General features: G+C 43.0%; 1 protein-coding gene across 1 annotated transcript; it reads right to left on the bottom strand.

Annotated features, from left to right (window-relative positions):
* Positions 1-204: 204 nt before the first annotated feature.
* On the bottom strand, positions 205-7,700 carry LOC124111038 (patched domain-containing protein 3-like). Its single transcript, XM_046470586.2, has 4 exons — positions 7,442-7,700; positions 3,980-4,992; positions 3,391-3,597; positions 205-2,770 (listed from the first exon to the last, which is right to left on the bottom strand). Exons 2-4 carry the CDS (start codon positions 4,965-4,967, stop codon positions 1,386-1,388), a joined length of 2,580 nt encoding a protein of 859 aa, XP_046326542.2. The 5' UTR covers positions 4,968-4,992; positions 7,442-7,700; the 3' UTR covers positions 205-1,385.
* Between the last annotated feature and the right edge of the window lie 4,984 nt (positions 7,701-12,684).

Raw genomic sequence — 12,684 nt, 5'->3', positions numbered from 1 at the left:
ATAGACAAACTGCCAAATATACAAGGAGAACTATTTACGTAAACAATTCCTGAAAGACAGCGGCGATGTTGTTGTTCATAATCTTGCAAGTATTTGTCCTATTGTGTACCAAAAATATAGCCAACACCGTACAGAGTATCATGTACATCGCATAACAATAGTCAACAAAAAATAATTTATGAATCATATATACAACAAAAAACAATATTTTAGAATATATATTTTCGACAATGATATAAATATGTATAAACAAATATTGTTGTTTTATGAAATCAAACAGTTCAATATATATTTACAGACTGGTTACATACTTGGCCTGTGATTATTTGACATAATACCATACTCATAACGATATGGAGGAGATAACCATGGACATTTGTTGCTGTACCTTGTACACACTTTAACGGTTGTGTCTGATGTTGGACGGATCACTATGGAGACACAGTATGAATTAGTGTATGACACAATAAGTTGGGATTTACACATCCCTGAACAGTATTTAAGTCACATCACTCACTTCTCGTCAGTTTGTGTGGAGAACGTTCAAAATGATACGGATTGTAGACCATTACCCTAACTGTCGCACCGACGGGCGTGTGATTTAGAATGGTGCTGACAGGCTCTGGGTGATAATTCGGTCGATGCCGTGATTTGATATCACGATTAGAACATTCTGGCGTGGCTATGCGACGAAACTTTACACAGCGAATATTCATGCGAGCCTAACCACCCGATCCGCTAAGTCGCTTCTTACAGCCAGCATAGATTGCTGGCGACCACTTCTAACCTGGAATCACGACGGGTTGCCGACCGCAATGACTCCTATAATAGAGAAAGTGCTTCAACCCCTACAATTGTAGTCACAACACCACGATAATGTATCCATCCATCCATATATCTAATATATAACATAACTAGGTAGACGTTGTCATGATGTTGTTATAGAGATGAAGTTGTTGTTGGTGTTAAAAGGATAACAGCATAATGGTCAGCAGAGCATCATGTTATGCAACTCTACACTGTGTACAACACTGCGTTAGCTGGACGGAATCTATAATACTTTAACTATATAATCAAAATACAAATGGATAATCATCATCATATACAGTAAACTACGTTTATAACGAACATGCCTATACCAAACTGACGGATATGACGAACTTTTTTGTCCCGGACATTTACTGTATATATGCTGTGCATATATTCATAACGAACTCCGGTTATAACGAACTAAAATTAGTGGCCCCTTTGATTTCGTTATAACAGTAGTTTTCATTGGTCATGATCTTGCAACAGCGACCAGCACACTTGAATGCTTGCATTCACACAAGAATTTCTAGACGAATAGTCTATATCTTCACTAAAAATATACTAGGAATCCATATCTACAGAGGGTAATCCACAGCAGGCGATGGTGATCGGGTGCGCTGAGGGGACTCTGCAACCCTTGACTTCGTCACTGGCCCAAGAATGGAGAGTATCACTGGGAAAAGGAACACAGCATGCAGCATGCCGAACAGGATCACTGTAAACATGATCTTGAAGAAGGAGTTGAAGATGTAGGACTTTGAGAACACCAGCACAAGAATGCCCAGAAAGGATGACAGTCCACCGTTTAATATGGGACCAGCTGCATGGACAATGGCAGATTCGGTTTTCTCTCTCCTGTTACTTCCCTTTCCAATCATATAGGCAGAGCACACGTGCACGCTGAAGTCCACCGAGAAGCCGACAGACATGATGAGATGGATCATTGTCACTGAGCTGAGACTCAGTCCCCAGATATAAAGGAACCCGAAGATGCCAACGAGGATAGAAACGACGTTCAGGACCACAAGGAAAACCAGAAGAGGATGAGGAAGGAAGATACAGGTGACCACAGTCATGACGACCAGTGCCAGACCCACAGTTTGTAGTGTATTGGGAAGGATGGCAACATACTGCTCAAAGAAGATGTAGGATGGGTAGAAGGTGTAGACAGAGAGAGGTGAGTTGTCTGCCAGAGCTCGCATTCGAACCATAACATCAGCTTGGGCATTGGAGTCCTTGATTTTAGTTGAGAAAAGGTAGCACCTAGATGCAGTAATAGAACTGTTGCTAGAGTCCAAAGCAACATCGTTCTCATACACTGTATTTGCTGCAAGGAATGTTTTCAATCCCGACACAAAGGCCGGGGAGCTGCTGCCATCGTAACTTGAATCGTTCCTGTAGCTGTGTAACCAGCAGATGAGGGAGTCAGCATCAACACTACTGTCGGACTTTGCATTCTGTATTAGCGAATCAATGTTATTTAAAGTTTGTGTGTTGGTGTAGTCCGTTGTCGACCCAAAGACAAATGGGATTGGGAATGCACCTGAGAAGTATGTGTCATACGTTTCACTGTATGAGTAAAAGTAAGAGGTTGAGGAAACAAGATTCTTCAGAATCAACCCTTCCTTAAAGTTGATTGTTCCCCAAATGGAAACACCAAGGTAAACAATATATAATAAAATAACAACTATTTTCCCCCACATATTCAGCAACATTCGTGGCAAGTACTTCCGTGGCAGTGTCTCAAAGAATCGTTCATCCTGACCCCTCTCTGTTGGTGGTGAGCCTCCACAGCATAACACTCTGCAGGTGGAGGCGCCATCTTTCCTGAGTTCGTCTCTGGATTTGGTTTTGAGGCAGGTCATGCAGTGTTTGTTACTGTCAACCCGACGGCCATGGATGGCGAGGCAGGGGGAGAAGAGGAGGCACTGGTACAGGTAGCAGAAGATGACGGCCACTCCTGTGAATGAGAAGAATATAGGTACAACGAATATGAACGCTATATGAGTTATTAAAGGAACACGAAATAGACCGGTTGGTGAGGTGAAATGGGGTTTTACGTTAGGTTAAAGACTGTTTCACTTACATGGTGACGTGCCTGCACGTGTGTGTTCGGTTGTTTGTACTACCTAGTGCTTATGCCAGTTTCATAGAGATACCATGCCACAGCTTAACATGGATAACCCAGGCATTTTTGTATCCCCTTATTGCCGAGCGCCATTCTTATGTCCAAGCAGATGCTCTATCCACAAGACCACGGAGGCGGTAAAAGATTGCAAACTGGCCAGCACGTGCGAACTGTAAAAAGAACTGGGATTCGAACCCACAATAATAGGTTTCTGGTGTACCCAAGGGACGCAACTCTGCACAGAGAATCGCGGCGCCTTAGACGACTGGGCCACCCATGCCCCCTATGGAGATAACAATTGTACTGATTGTATAAAGTACTGATTTACCGGACAACGTAGAGACAAAAGCAGAGAATGGTGTCATTCTGAAAATTTGAATTGATGGTAATTGACATCTTAACTGAAGCCAGGTAGGTGTAACTGGTTTGGGGCTGATATACACCATACTAACCTGTGTATACACAGAAGTTCCTCACACTGAGAAACACAGATGACACGCCAGTTAAGAAGGCCAGGAGATCAGTGAGAGACGTGATGGTGATACCGATACCCGCTGAGGCAAAGGTCATTCCCATCCTTTCGGCGACGGACTTGTCTCGGTAAGGGTAGGTCTCCGCCCAGCTGGACATCAACAGGAACATGTCGTCCACACCGATACCTTCATCAACAAGAGGATTGGAGTAATGACTTGTGAATGAACATTCGGAGTTCAAGTGTATTAAAATAAATCCAATATATTAAAATGTATATTTCGCTCGAATAAAATACGAATTCTTGTCGGAACTACTTTCACTTTGATTGAATGATAATAATATTAATCAGCTAACATTTTCATGCGCCACTAGTGAAGACATCAACTGTCTTGCCAGTCGGTGAGATATATATATTAACTGACGGGGAACAAGTATCATCTCAATATCCAAGGACAGTCTATTGCAAATTCTACTTGATAATGATATTAAGGATTATTAAACCATCTTGTGCAATGTCACTTAAGGGGTTTGCATATTATGCCCGTTCTGGTGTAGTCTAAAACATACCTATGACTAAGAATGGTGTCACGCCAACGATGTTGACGAACTTGACACCACAAAGGCTGACAAGTCCAAATGAAGACAATATGCCAAATCCAGCAGCAAGAACGCCAGCCCATGATGCCCACGTCCTCGATGACACCACATCACCGCCGGCGACGACAGTGGCATACGTGATCATCAACGTGAAGGTTATAGAGAAGAACACGATGTCTCCGTTTGTGTTTTTGTTTAGCTCTGTGTCCAGCGAATGGGAGGCAGCATAGTTTATCCTTGTTGATGTTGTGTTTAAACTTGCTACTCTCTTCAGGAACGCTTCTTCCCATGCTCTTGCTTTTGCCTTGTTAACCCCTGAGTCCATTCGTAAATCAAACGTAATACTCAGGTACTTTGCAGACACCAGTTTTCCACCTGTCGAATCAACCTGTCCAAGAAATGCTGATATGTCTATGTTATTCCAGTTTGGGTAGGTGATTCCACCAGACAGATACACATTATACACAGCATCTGTTGTGAGAAACTCCCCTGAAACATAGCAACTACCGTCCTGCCGAGCACAGATATCGCTGTAAGTAAACACTACATTGTCATAGGTTGCATTAATACTTTTGACTTCATTTATTTGGGTTCGTATTTCTTCAACAGTAGCATTAGTGAACACGTTCCCACCTGTCGTGCTGCTTATCAACAATCGGCCATACATGTCAAGAGCCGTAAGTGCATATCCGCGGTAGTTGCTTCCTGTGGCGTCTGGGAACGTGGCCTGGTACTGAACTCTGTCTTGTGATGCTCTGCTGTTAATGGGCGTGTACAGTGTCTCTGTGTCAGTCTCGTTGGATAACGTAAGCATGCCAAAACTAAGACCAATTGCCACAATGACAGATCCGATAATGAGAGCCACGGGATACGTTCCGATAAAAGTACCAATCTTTTTGAAAATCCTCTGGAAGAATCCGGACACAGTCTCAAAGCAGGCGTTTACAGAACAAGACATATTGGTAGTACTCTTTTGGAAGTATCTGGAACAAATAACAACGATACATTCGGATATACCAATAGTATCATACGTAGAATATCGCAGGTGCATTGTAAATTAACACAAACGCATGGCATATTAGTCTAATACTGCAGGAGACATATTTGAATGTAGCCTCAAGTCGGTGCTCTGCCCATCAGGAGCTGGCTTGTTCATTATTGGTTTATTGTCGTGCATCAGAGTCCCGACCGTTTGTCGTTTCTAAATGTCGTAAACTTGCTGTCATGGAAAGTGATTGACAATGTGTTTCTGTCAAATAGCTTGCAAGGTTAACAAATTGCTAATGATGTGTTGTTGTTGTTGTTGTTGTTGTTGTTGTTGTATAACGCCGCACTCGGGTGAGATAAATGCCGATCTATTCCATCACTTCCTGCACATACAACACGTTTGAAGTCTGATGTCCAAATTACCAACACATTGCACAGTGTTTACTATGAAATTACACGTACTTCAGACACCACACAGTTATGTCACACGTATATATATACTGCTCAACACTTGGTAAGGACAGCAAGCTATTTCATACTGGGTTGGTTGGTTGGTTTGTTGTTTAACGCCGCACTCAGCAATATTCCATCTATATGATGACTGTCTGAATATAATCGAGTCTGGACCAGACAATCCAGGGATTGACATGATGAGCATCGATCCAAGCTATTGGGATACGATGACATGGACCAACCAAGTCAGCGAGCCTGACCACCCGATCCCGTTAGTCGCCCCTTATGACAAGCATAGTCGCCTTTTATGGCAAGCATGGGTTGCTGAAGACCTATTCTATCTTCACAGTCCAAATTGCTAATTGGTAATGATATTGGTACTGATTCTGGTGTCCCCCTGTCGTGATATGGAATATTGGTAAGAACTGTGTAACTTACTGTGACTTATATCTTATCAATAGGCGGATGTTACGTTTATCCGGCTTAGAATTTAACTCCAGCACATTATGCTTGTCGTAAGAGGCGACTAAATGGAGTGGTCAGGCTTGGTGGCTTGGTCGACAGCGTGCCGTCGATCCCAACGTGGAGTGTTGCTCATAATATCAATCACTGGACTGTCTGGTCTAGAATCGAGTATTTACTGGAATATTCGTGAGTCCCGCGTTAAACAACATCAACGCAGCTGTGTGCGTGAAGGATCCACAGTACAGTTATTCGACTTTACGTTAGTAGAGGGGCTAAACTCATGAAATATGTAACGTGTAGCTGACAACGCCCTCTCGCACAGAGTTACACAAGCAGTTAAATATTTATACCTTCTTTTAATCATGTCTGTTCACTACTTCTTATGCAAAACAAGGATTAATGTCGACGATGTTGAGCGACCCTTACGATGAGGGTCAGGGTTGAGGTTAGGGGTGGATCAGAAGAAATCAGGGGAGGGTCACCAAAAATATGGCTGTCTCTAGAGGAGGGTCATAAAACACATACACATAATAAAGGAGAACCATGGTAACATGGACAATTTCTAATTAAAAATAAAGTGCTTTTGCATTTTTTAAAATTTTTTTCAGGAAGGGTCATGAAATAACTGCACAAGGACATGGTGTGGGTCACCCAAAATATGACATGCAGGGGGGAGAGGGGAGGCGTTATTATTTTCTAGCACAGGAGTGCATCACAAACCTCTGACCCACCCACCCGTGATAAATAGCCTGTCCCTTATTCGTCCTGATACTCCCTGAACAGGTAAAGCGGATTTGTTCATTAGAAGAAAGACCCGAGTAGATCCGGGGTAGAATAGGTCTTTAGCAACCCATGCTTGCCGTAAAAGGCGACGATGCTTGTCGTAGGAGGCGACTAGCGGGATCGGGTAGTCAGGCTCACTGACTTGGTTGATGCATGTCATCGATCTCAATTGCGTGGATCGATGCTCGTGATATTAATCACTGGATTGTCTGGTCCAGACTCGATTATTTACAGACCGCTGTCATGTAGCCAGAATATTGCTGAGTGCGGCGTTAAACAACAAACCAACCAACCAAGACCAATCATTAGAAGATCGTTGTTAAGTTGCAGCTATCTACTGAAATTGATTTACGTCATTGTAACCAACGAAGCGACTCATGCGCTACAATGATTTGACCCACATCCATGCCCACACGTGCGTGATATTGACTTGCCACGTGATTGATTGATTCAGGACTCGTTCATCCGTGTGAGACAGACATGCTATTGTAGGAATACACGGATATGGATGTTTTTGAAACGATACCATATGAAGGGTTAAATGATTCCTCCACAAAACAGATAGTCCTACCTGTTTGAGAGTATAAGCTTTTGAAAAAACTGCTAATGTTACATAATGAGTGGGAATGATGAGAGAAATTGCGTTTTCTATTAATGAGCGAAATGAATACATTTTGACACACTAGGGTCAATACTGGTCTGGTTTAAGTAGTACAATGACTGGTTAACCCTCCTCATGCTTACCATGCGTGTCGGTCGTTGTAAGTAAATCCAGTCTATCCTCGCCTCCACAGCGGGATCCTGGCACAAGCGTGTCTGGCCAAGTGGGGCGGCAGCACTGTCATAATAAACCGTCTTTTGCTGTCTTATTTTCGATACATGACACTAGACACAGTCCCTGCTTGGAAAAGTATATCTCATGGCACCAGTCATGGCACCAAACAGATAAGGACTACGCAATCGGGAGGTTTGCGCTGGCGAGACACCAGATCAGGTAATCGATATTGCGCTGACAGGCTGGATCTGCGCAGACTCGACAATGCTAAATTTATTCTTACATGTTGTATTAGTCACGTGGAGTGTTATACATTACATATATCCCGTTACTTAATGTAAAGCCAGCATGAGAGGTGTTTGGCTCTGTTGCTTGGTGAAATATTCTATATGACAATCAGGTTGCCAATTACCCCCACACGTCTGCATTGTTATATTACTTCAACTCACAGGTCATGTCGGTCCTTGATGCAGAAATTCATTGTTCTCTGGTCGTGTCGATGATAACAATGAAGCACGTGCTTGTTGCTAACACACAGTGACAGCAATGTGGACTTCAAATCATATCTTTGAAGTTTGCATTGGAATTACCAACGCAAATTCATATCATGCAAATCTCTAAATAAATGTATGATTTAACCGATCAAAACGCCAAAGATAATTATCATGGATGAAACTTATATATCATCACATCACATTGTAACTATAAGCCACAAAACCCTTCTATATTCATAAGAAGTCTCTGCCAAAAGAGTCGATTGTACGATTCCGGCTATATCACGAGCAGTGTTTATGAAACATTAACAGTGATGATACGAGGGCTGGCTGAAAAGTTCTAAGCCTAAGTGGGATATCTCCATCGGATTGAGACAAACTTTTGCCACCAACAAGTACAATCATTTAATGAATCATAGACATAAGAACTGCAACTATAGTGTTATTACTGTCTTTGGAACAAGGCCATCTTGTGAACCTACCCATTGAAATCACCAGAAATGGACAAAACTGGCTATAGGGCAGTCATCAAGTACCTGCAACTCCAACACAGATACATGCTGACATGGTCTCCACTTTAGGGGATGATGCCCCTTCCTTTTCCACTGTAAAGAAGTGGGCTGCGGAATTCAAGCGTGGCAGAGAGAGCCTTGACGATGCACCCGCGTCCAGGAAGGCCTTCAACAGCAACCATTCCGGAAAACATTACCCGGGTGCATGACATGGTGATGGCTGATCGACGATTGACCACTCGACATATTGCCAGTGTTGTGGGCATCTCTCATGAGAGGGTTGAGCACATTATCACCAACGAGTTGGGAATGACAAAAGTTTCTGCAAGATGGGTGCAAAAGCTCTTGACAGCGGATCAGAAACGTGTCAGATTCCTGACGTCCCGTGACAATGTATGCCGTTTTGAAGCAGATCCCGATGATTTTTGGCCCGATTTGTAACCTGGATGAGACCTGGATTCATCACTTTCAACCAGAAACCAAAATTCAGTCTAAACAATGGAAGCATCCGGAATCACCAGCCCCTCAAAAAGCCAAGTCGGTTCCTTCTGCTGGAAAAGTGATGGCTTCAGTCTTTTGGGATTCCAAGGGTATTCTGCTGATTGACTATCTTGAAAAAGGCCAGACTATCAATGGAAGATAATATGCTGACCTACTGAGACAGTTGCGTGAAGCTATCAAGCTAAGCGACGGGGAATGCTCCTGTTCCACCAAGACAATGCTCCTGTTCACAAATCGGTTGTTGCCATGTCAGCGATCCATGATTGTGGCTTCGAACTCATTGACCATCCCCTTATTCGCCCGATTTGGCCCCGTCAGACTTTCACCTGTTTCCCAAAATGAAAAAGGAACTAGCCGGTCGCCATTCTCCTAGTAGTGATGACGTCATTTCCGCTGTGAATGACTCTTTTAGGGTGGCTGAAGAAAATTTCTTCTTGACCGGCATCCAGGCCTTGCAGCATCGCTGGCAAAAGTGTGTAAACCTGGAAGGGGACTATGTGGAGAAATAAATAAAAACATCGACTGGGTACGGGTCTTTCACAGTTAGGCTTAGAACTTTTCAACCAGCCCTCGCATCATGTGTTCGCGAAAATGTGAGCGTATTCTGCCTCACCGGTGGCACCCGTCACAAACACATGCAAAGGCAAGTCAATTGTAAATAATTGTAAATAACAAACAATTGTTAATAAAGGATACATTTATCACGCATTGAGTTTCTGGAATGAAGAAAAATAAAGTAATATACTGAACAGAACTGGCATGACAGCTTACAAGAAAATCATACATGTAAAGTTTAACATTAAATGCTATCACAATTTCTATTTTTAAGATAGCTTTTGCACAACAAAGATGTGAGTATTCGTCATTAAAAATAGATGGTGTGTGCGTGTGCGTGTGCGTGTGCGTGTGCGTGTTTGTGGGGTGGGGTGGGGGTGGGGGGGGGGGGGGGGGGGTAGTAGAGGGACCTGGGAAAAGACTTTACAGCATTTTCGGGACTCAATTATAAAGACTTACTTAAAGTTGCCTCTTTAACATAGCTCAGATGAGTGAGCGAGTGGTTTAACGCCGATGTTAACAGTATTCCAGTTATATTGCAGCGTGTCAGTTTAATGTGGGAGGAAAGCCCGAAGTGATGCAGATCTCAGACGTTTACACTTTCTGTGAAACCCACGAGCACGGGTATGGTGCTGACAAACCTAGAAACATAATCGGGGCGAACCGGGATTCGAACCCACAATCATAAGTTCCTGGCGTGCCCAAAGGACGCAACTCTGCACAGCGAATCGCGGCGCCTTAGACGACTGGGCCACCCGTGATGCCAAGCTCAGATAAAGAAGCACTGTTGTCCAAGGCGACAAGGGCTAATGAGGCGTCATGGGCTAACGAGTCAGAAAACTGTTTGTTACATGACTACCTGGATTGGCGTCTACACTTGTTATCGCCGTATTATTAACTGCGCAACACAATGGTCGTTAACTGAAGCCGACTACCCGTGAAACTGCCTATTGTGACCCTACAATAGTCAATCCCGGACAACAATTGTGGCGATTATATCAGGCAAATCGCTGAGTTTTATTATCAGACAAGACCGACTTGACCTGCAATAATTGTGTATTGTTGTCACACACAACACAGTATGATACTCGTAGTTATTAGCTATTGGGTTGATGATACGCATATGGACACCACAGCACATGTTCACATATGTGAACTTACCACATAGGTTAGTGCAATGACGTCAAAATGTGTATGACTGTTTCAAAATTGAACTTAGGACATCACTTCTTCGCAGCAGTTATTTATAATGTCTTGACAGACTGATTATTACATTCGTATCTGTATCACAGTAATAGCTCAGAAATTACAACAATCCTGACCCGCGTATCTTAAAAATAATGACACATGCGCCCATGTAATAATTAACGAGTCACACATTAGTCTCGTTTGTTTCGAAGATGGGATAATCTAGGGCAGAATCCTGTATGGCTGAGGGCACTTTGATGTTATGCTGTTTGAAGCCAACCGGGAAATACCAGAGAATCGGCACAAGCTGTTGTATCAATAGTTTCTGTTATTATTCGCGTTATTGCACGCCAATATAACTTGTAACGTAATGTACAGTATGTTTCTCGATACCGGGGTTGCAAATCGATGCGGATAAGGCGTGTGTGGTTGGGTTAGGTGAAATGGGGTTTAACGTCGCGTCCAAGTTTATTGCACTTATATAGCGACATGCATGCACGTGTGTGTGTGTGTGTGTGTGTGTGTGTGTGTGTGTGGCTGCTTGTACTAGTCCGGAGTGATGCCGATTTATAGTGCTAGCACACTGAGATACCATGCCGCAGTTTAACATGAATACCCCACTCAGACACAGTATACTGACTCCGAGCCGACCAGTCCTTGTTTTAGCCCCTCAATGCCGAGCGCCAGACAGGGTAACAACAAGTACAATATTTTAACGTCTTTTGGTATGACGCGGCTGGGGATCGAACCCCGGACCTTCCGCTCTACCATTAGACCACGGAGGCGGTCCTGTGTGGTTGGGAGGGGTGTAAGGCGTGTGTGGTTGGGAGGGGTGTAAGGCGTGTGTGGTTGGGAGGGGTGTAAGGCGTGTGTGGTTGGGAGGGGGGGGGGGGGGGGAGCGGCTAAGGCGTGTGTGGTGGGGGTCAGACTTTATCACGTGTGGGTGGTTTTTTGGGGGAGGGGATAACTATTTCTTTCAAATAGGGCTCACACCTTATAATAAATGAAGAGATTCAAACCCACAAGCAGCGGATCCTGGTACCACTAATGGATGCAACTCTGTACAGTAAATTGTGATAGTTGCCACTGAACCCATGCTCAATTAGAAAATATTAAAAAGCATTGTTGAAAGATATAGTTATGTAAAATATATCACGTTATCTCTACAATGAATAAATAATTCAATCGTATGTACATAAATCAGAAAAATATAATTACAGAGACAAATATTGACTTATTGCTTAACATACCACTGTGGACATTAGCTTTACTATGAATAAATAATTCAATCGTGTGTACATAAATCAGGAAAATAATTACAGTTACAAATAAAACAATGACTAATTGCTTCATCGTGACAAACTCGTGTTATTCCGGGACAAGCCGAATAGCGACTCGTGCCCCTCTCATGGCCATTTGTGCGACCGGGTTCCGTCTTAGCGCAAACGGGCATACCTAAAACAATTGTCAACTCGTTGCGTAATGGTTCACATATATTTCCCCATATATTATATATATTTCAGATGCAATTTAAAGCATATCGGGACATGCGGAATTATACAGTAAGATTGAACACATTTAACTGTGTCTTGGGTATATTTTAAGATGCAAGACATGTGTAAAATCAAAAATTATTTCTGAGGGATTCTTTGACGAAGAACTTGAAATCATACGCGCATTCTCATTGGTTTCACGTATTTTCGCACATAACATTCATCGATAGGGGGACGAGTCTTCTTGCAGGTTACGGAAAAAATAGATTCTTCTCTTTGTTACAATGTGCGGAATTAAACCCAGGACTTAGCAGTGATGAGCAAATGAATTAACCACTCGGCTACTCCACTGACCCACCAAGCCTGAAAAGTTAATTGGTTCATTGTGATTAATCCTCGTCAAGCGTTAATTGAGTTTTTATTGAAGGCTGTACACTAAATACATGTGCTAATGTTCAACTAATGGTCC

Source organism: Haliotis rufescens, unplaced genomic scaffold (genome assembly GCF_023055435.1).
Source record: "Haliotis rufescens isolate VD_foot unplaced genomic scaffold, xgHalRufe1.0.p SCAF_5, whole genome shotgun sequence".
NCBI classification, from domain to species: Eukaryota; Metazoa; Mollusca; class Gastropoda; order Lepetellida; family Haliotidae; genus Haliotis; species Haliotis rufescens.
The sequence above is the reverse complement of the archived record's forward strand: the minus strand, read 5'-3'. Positions and strand labels throughout refer to the sequence as shown.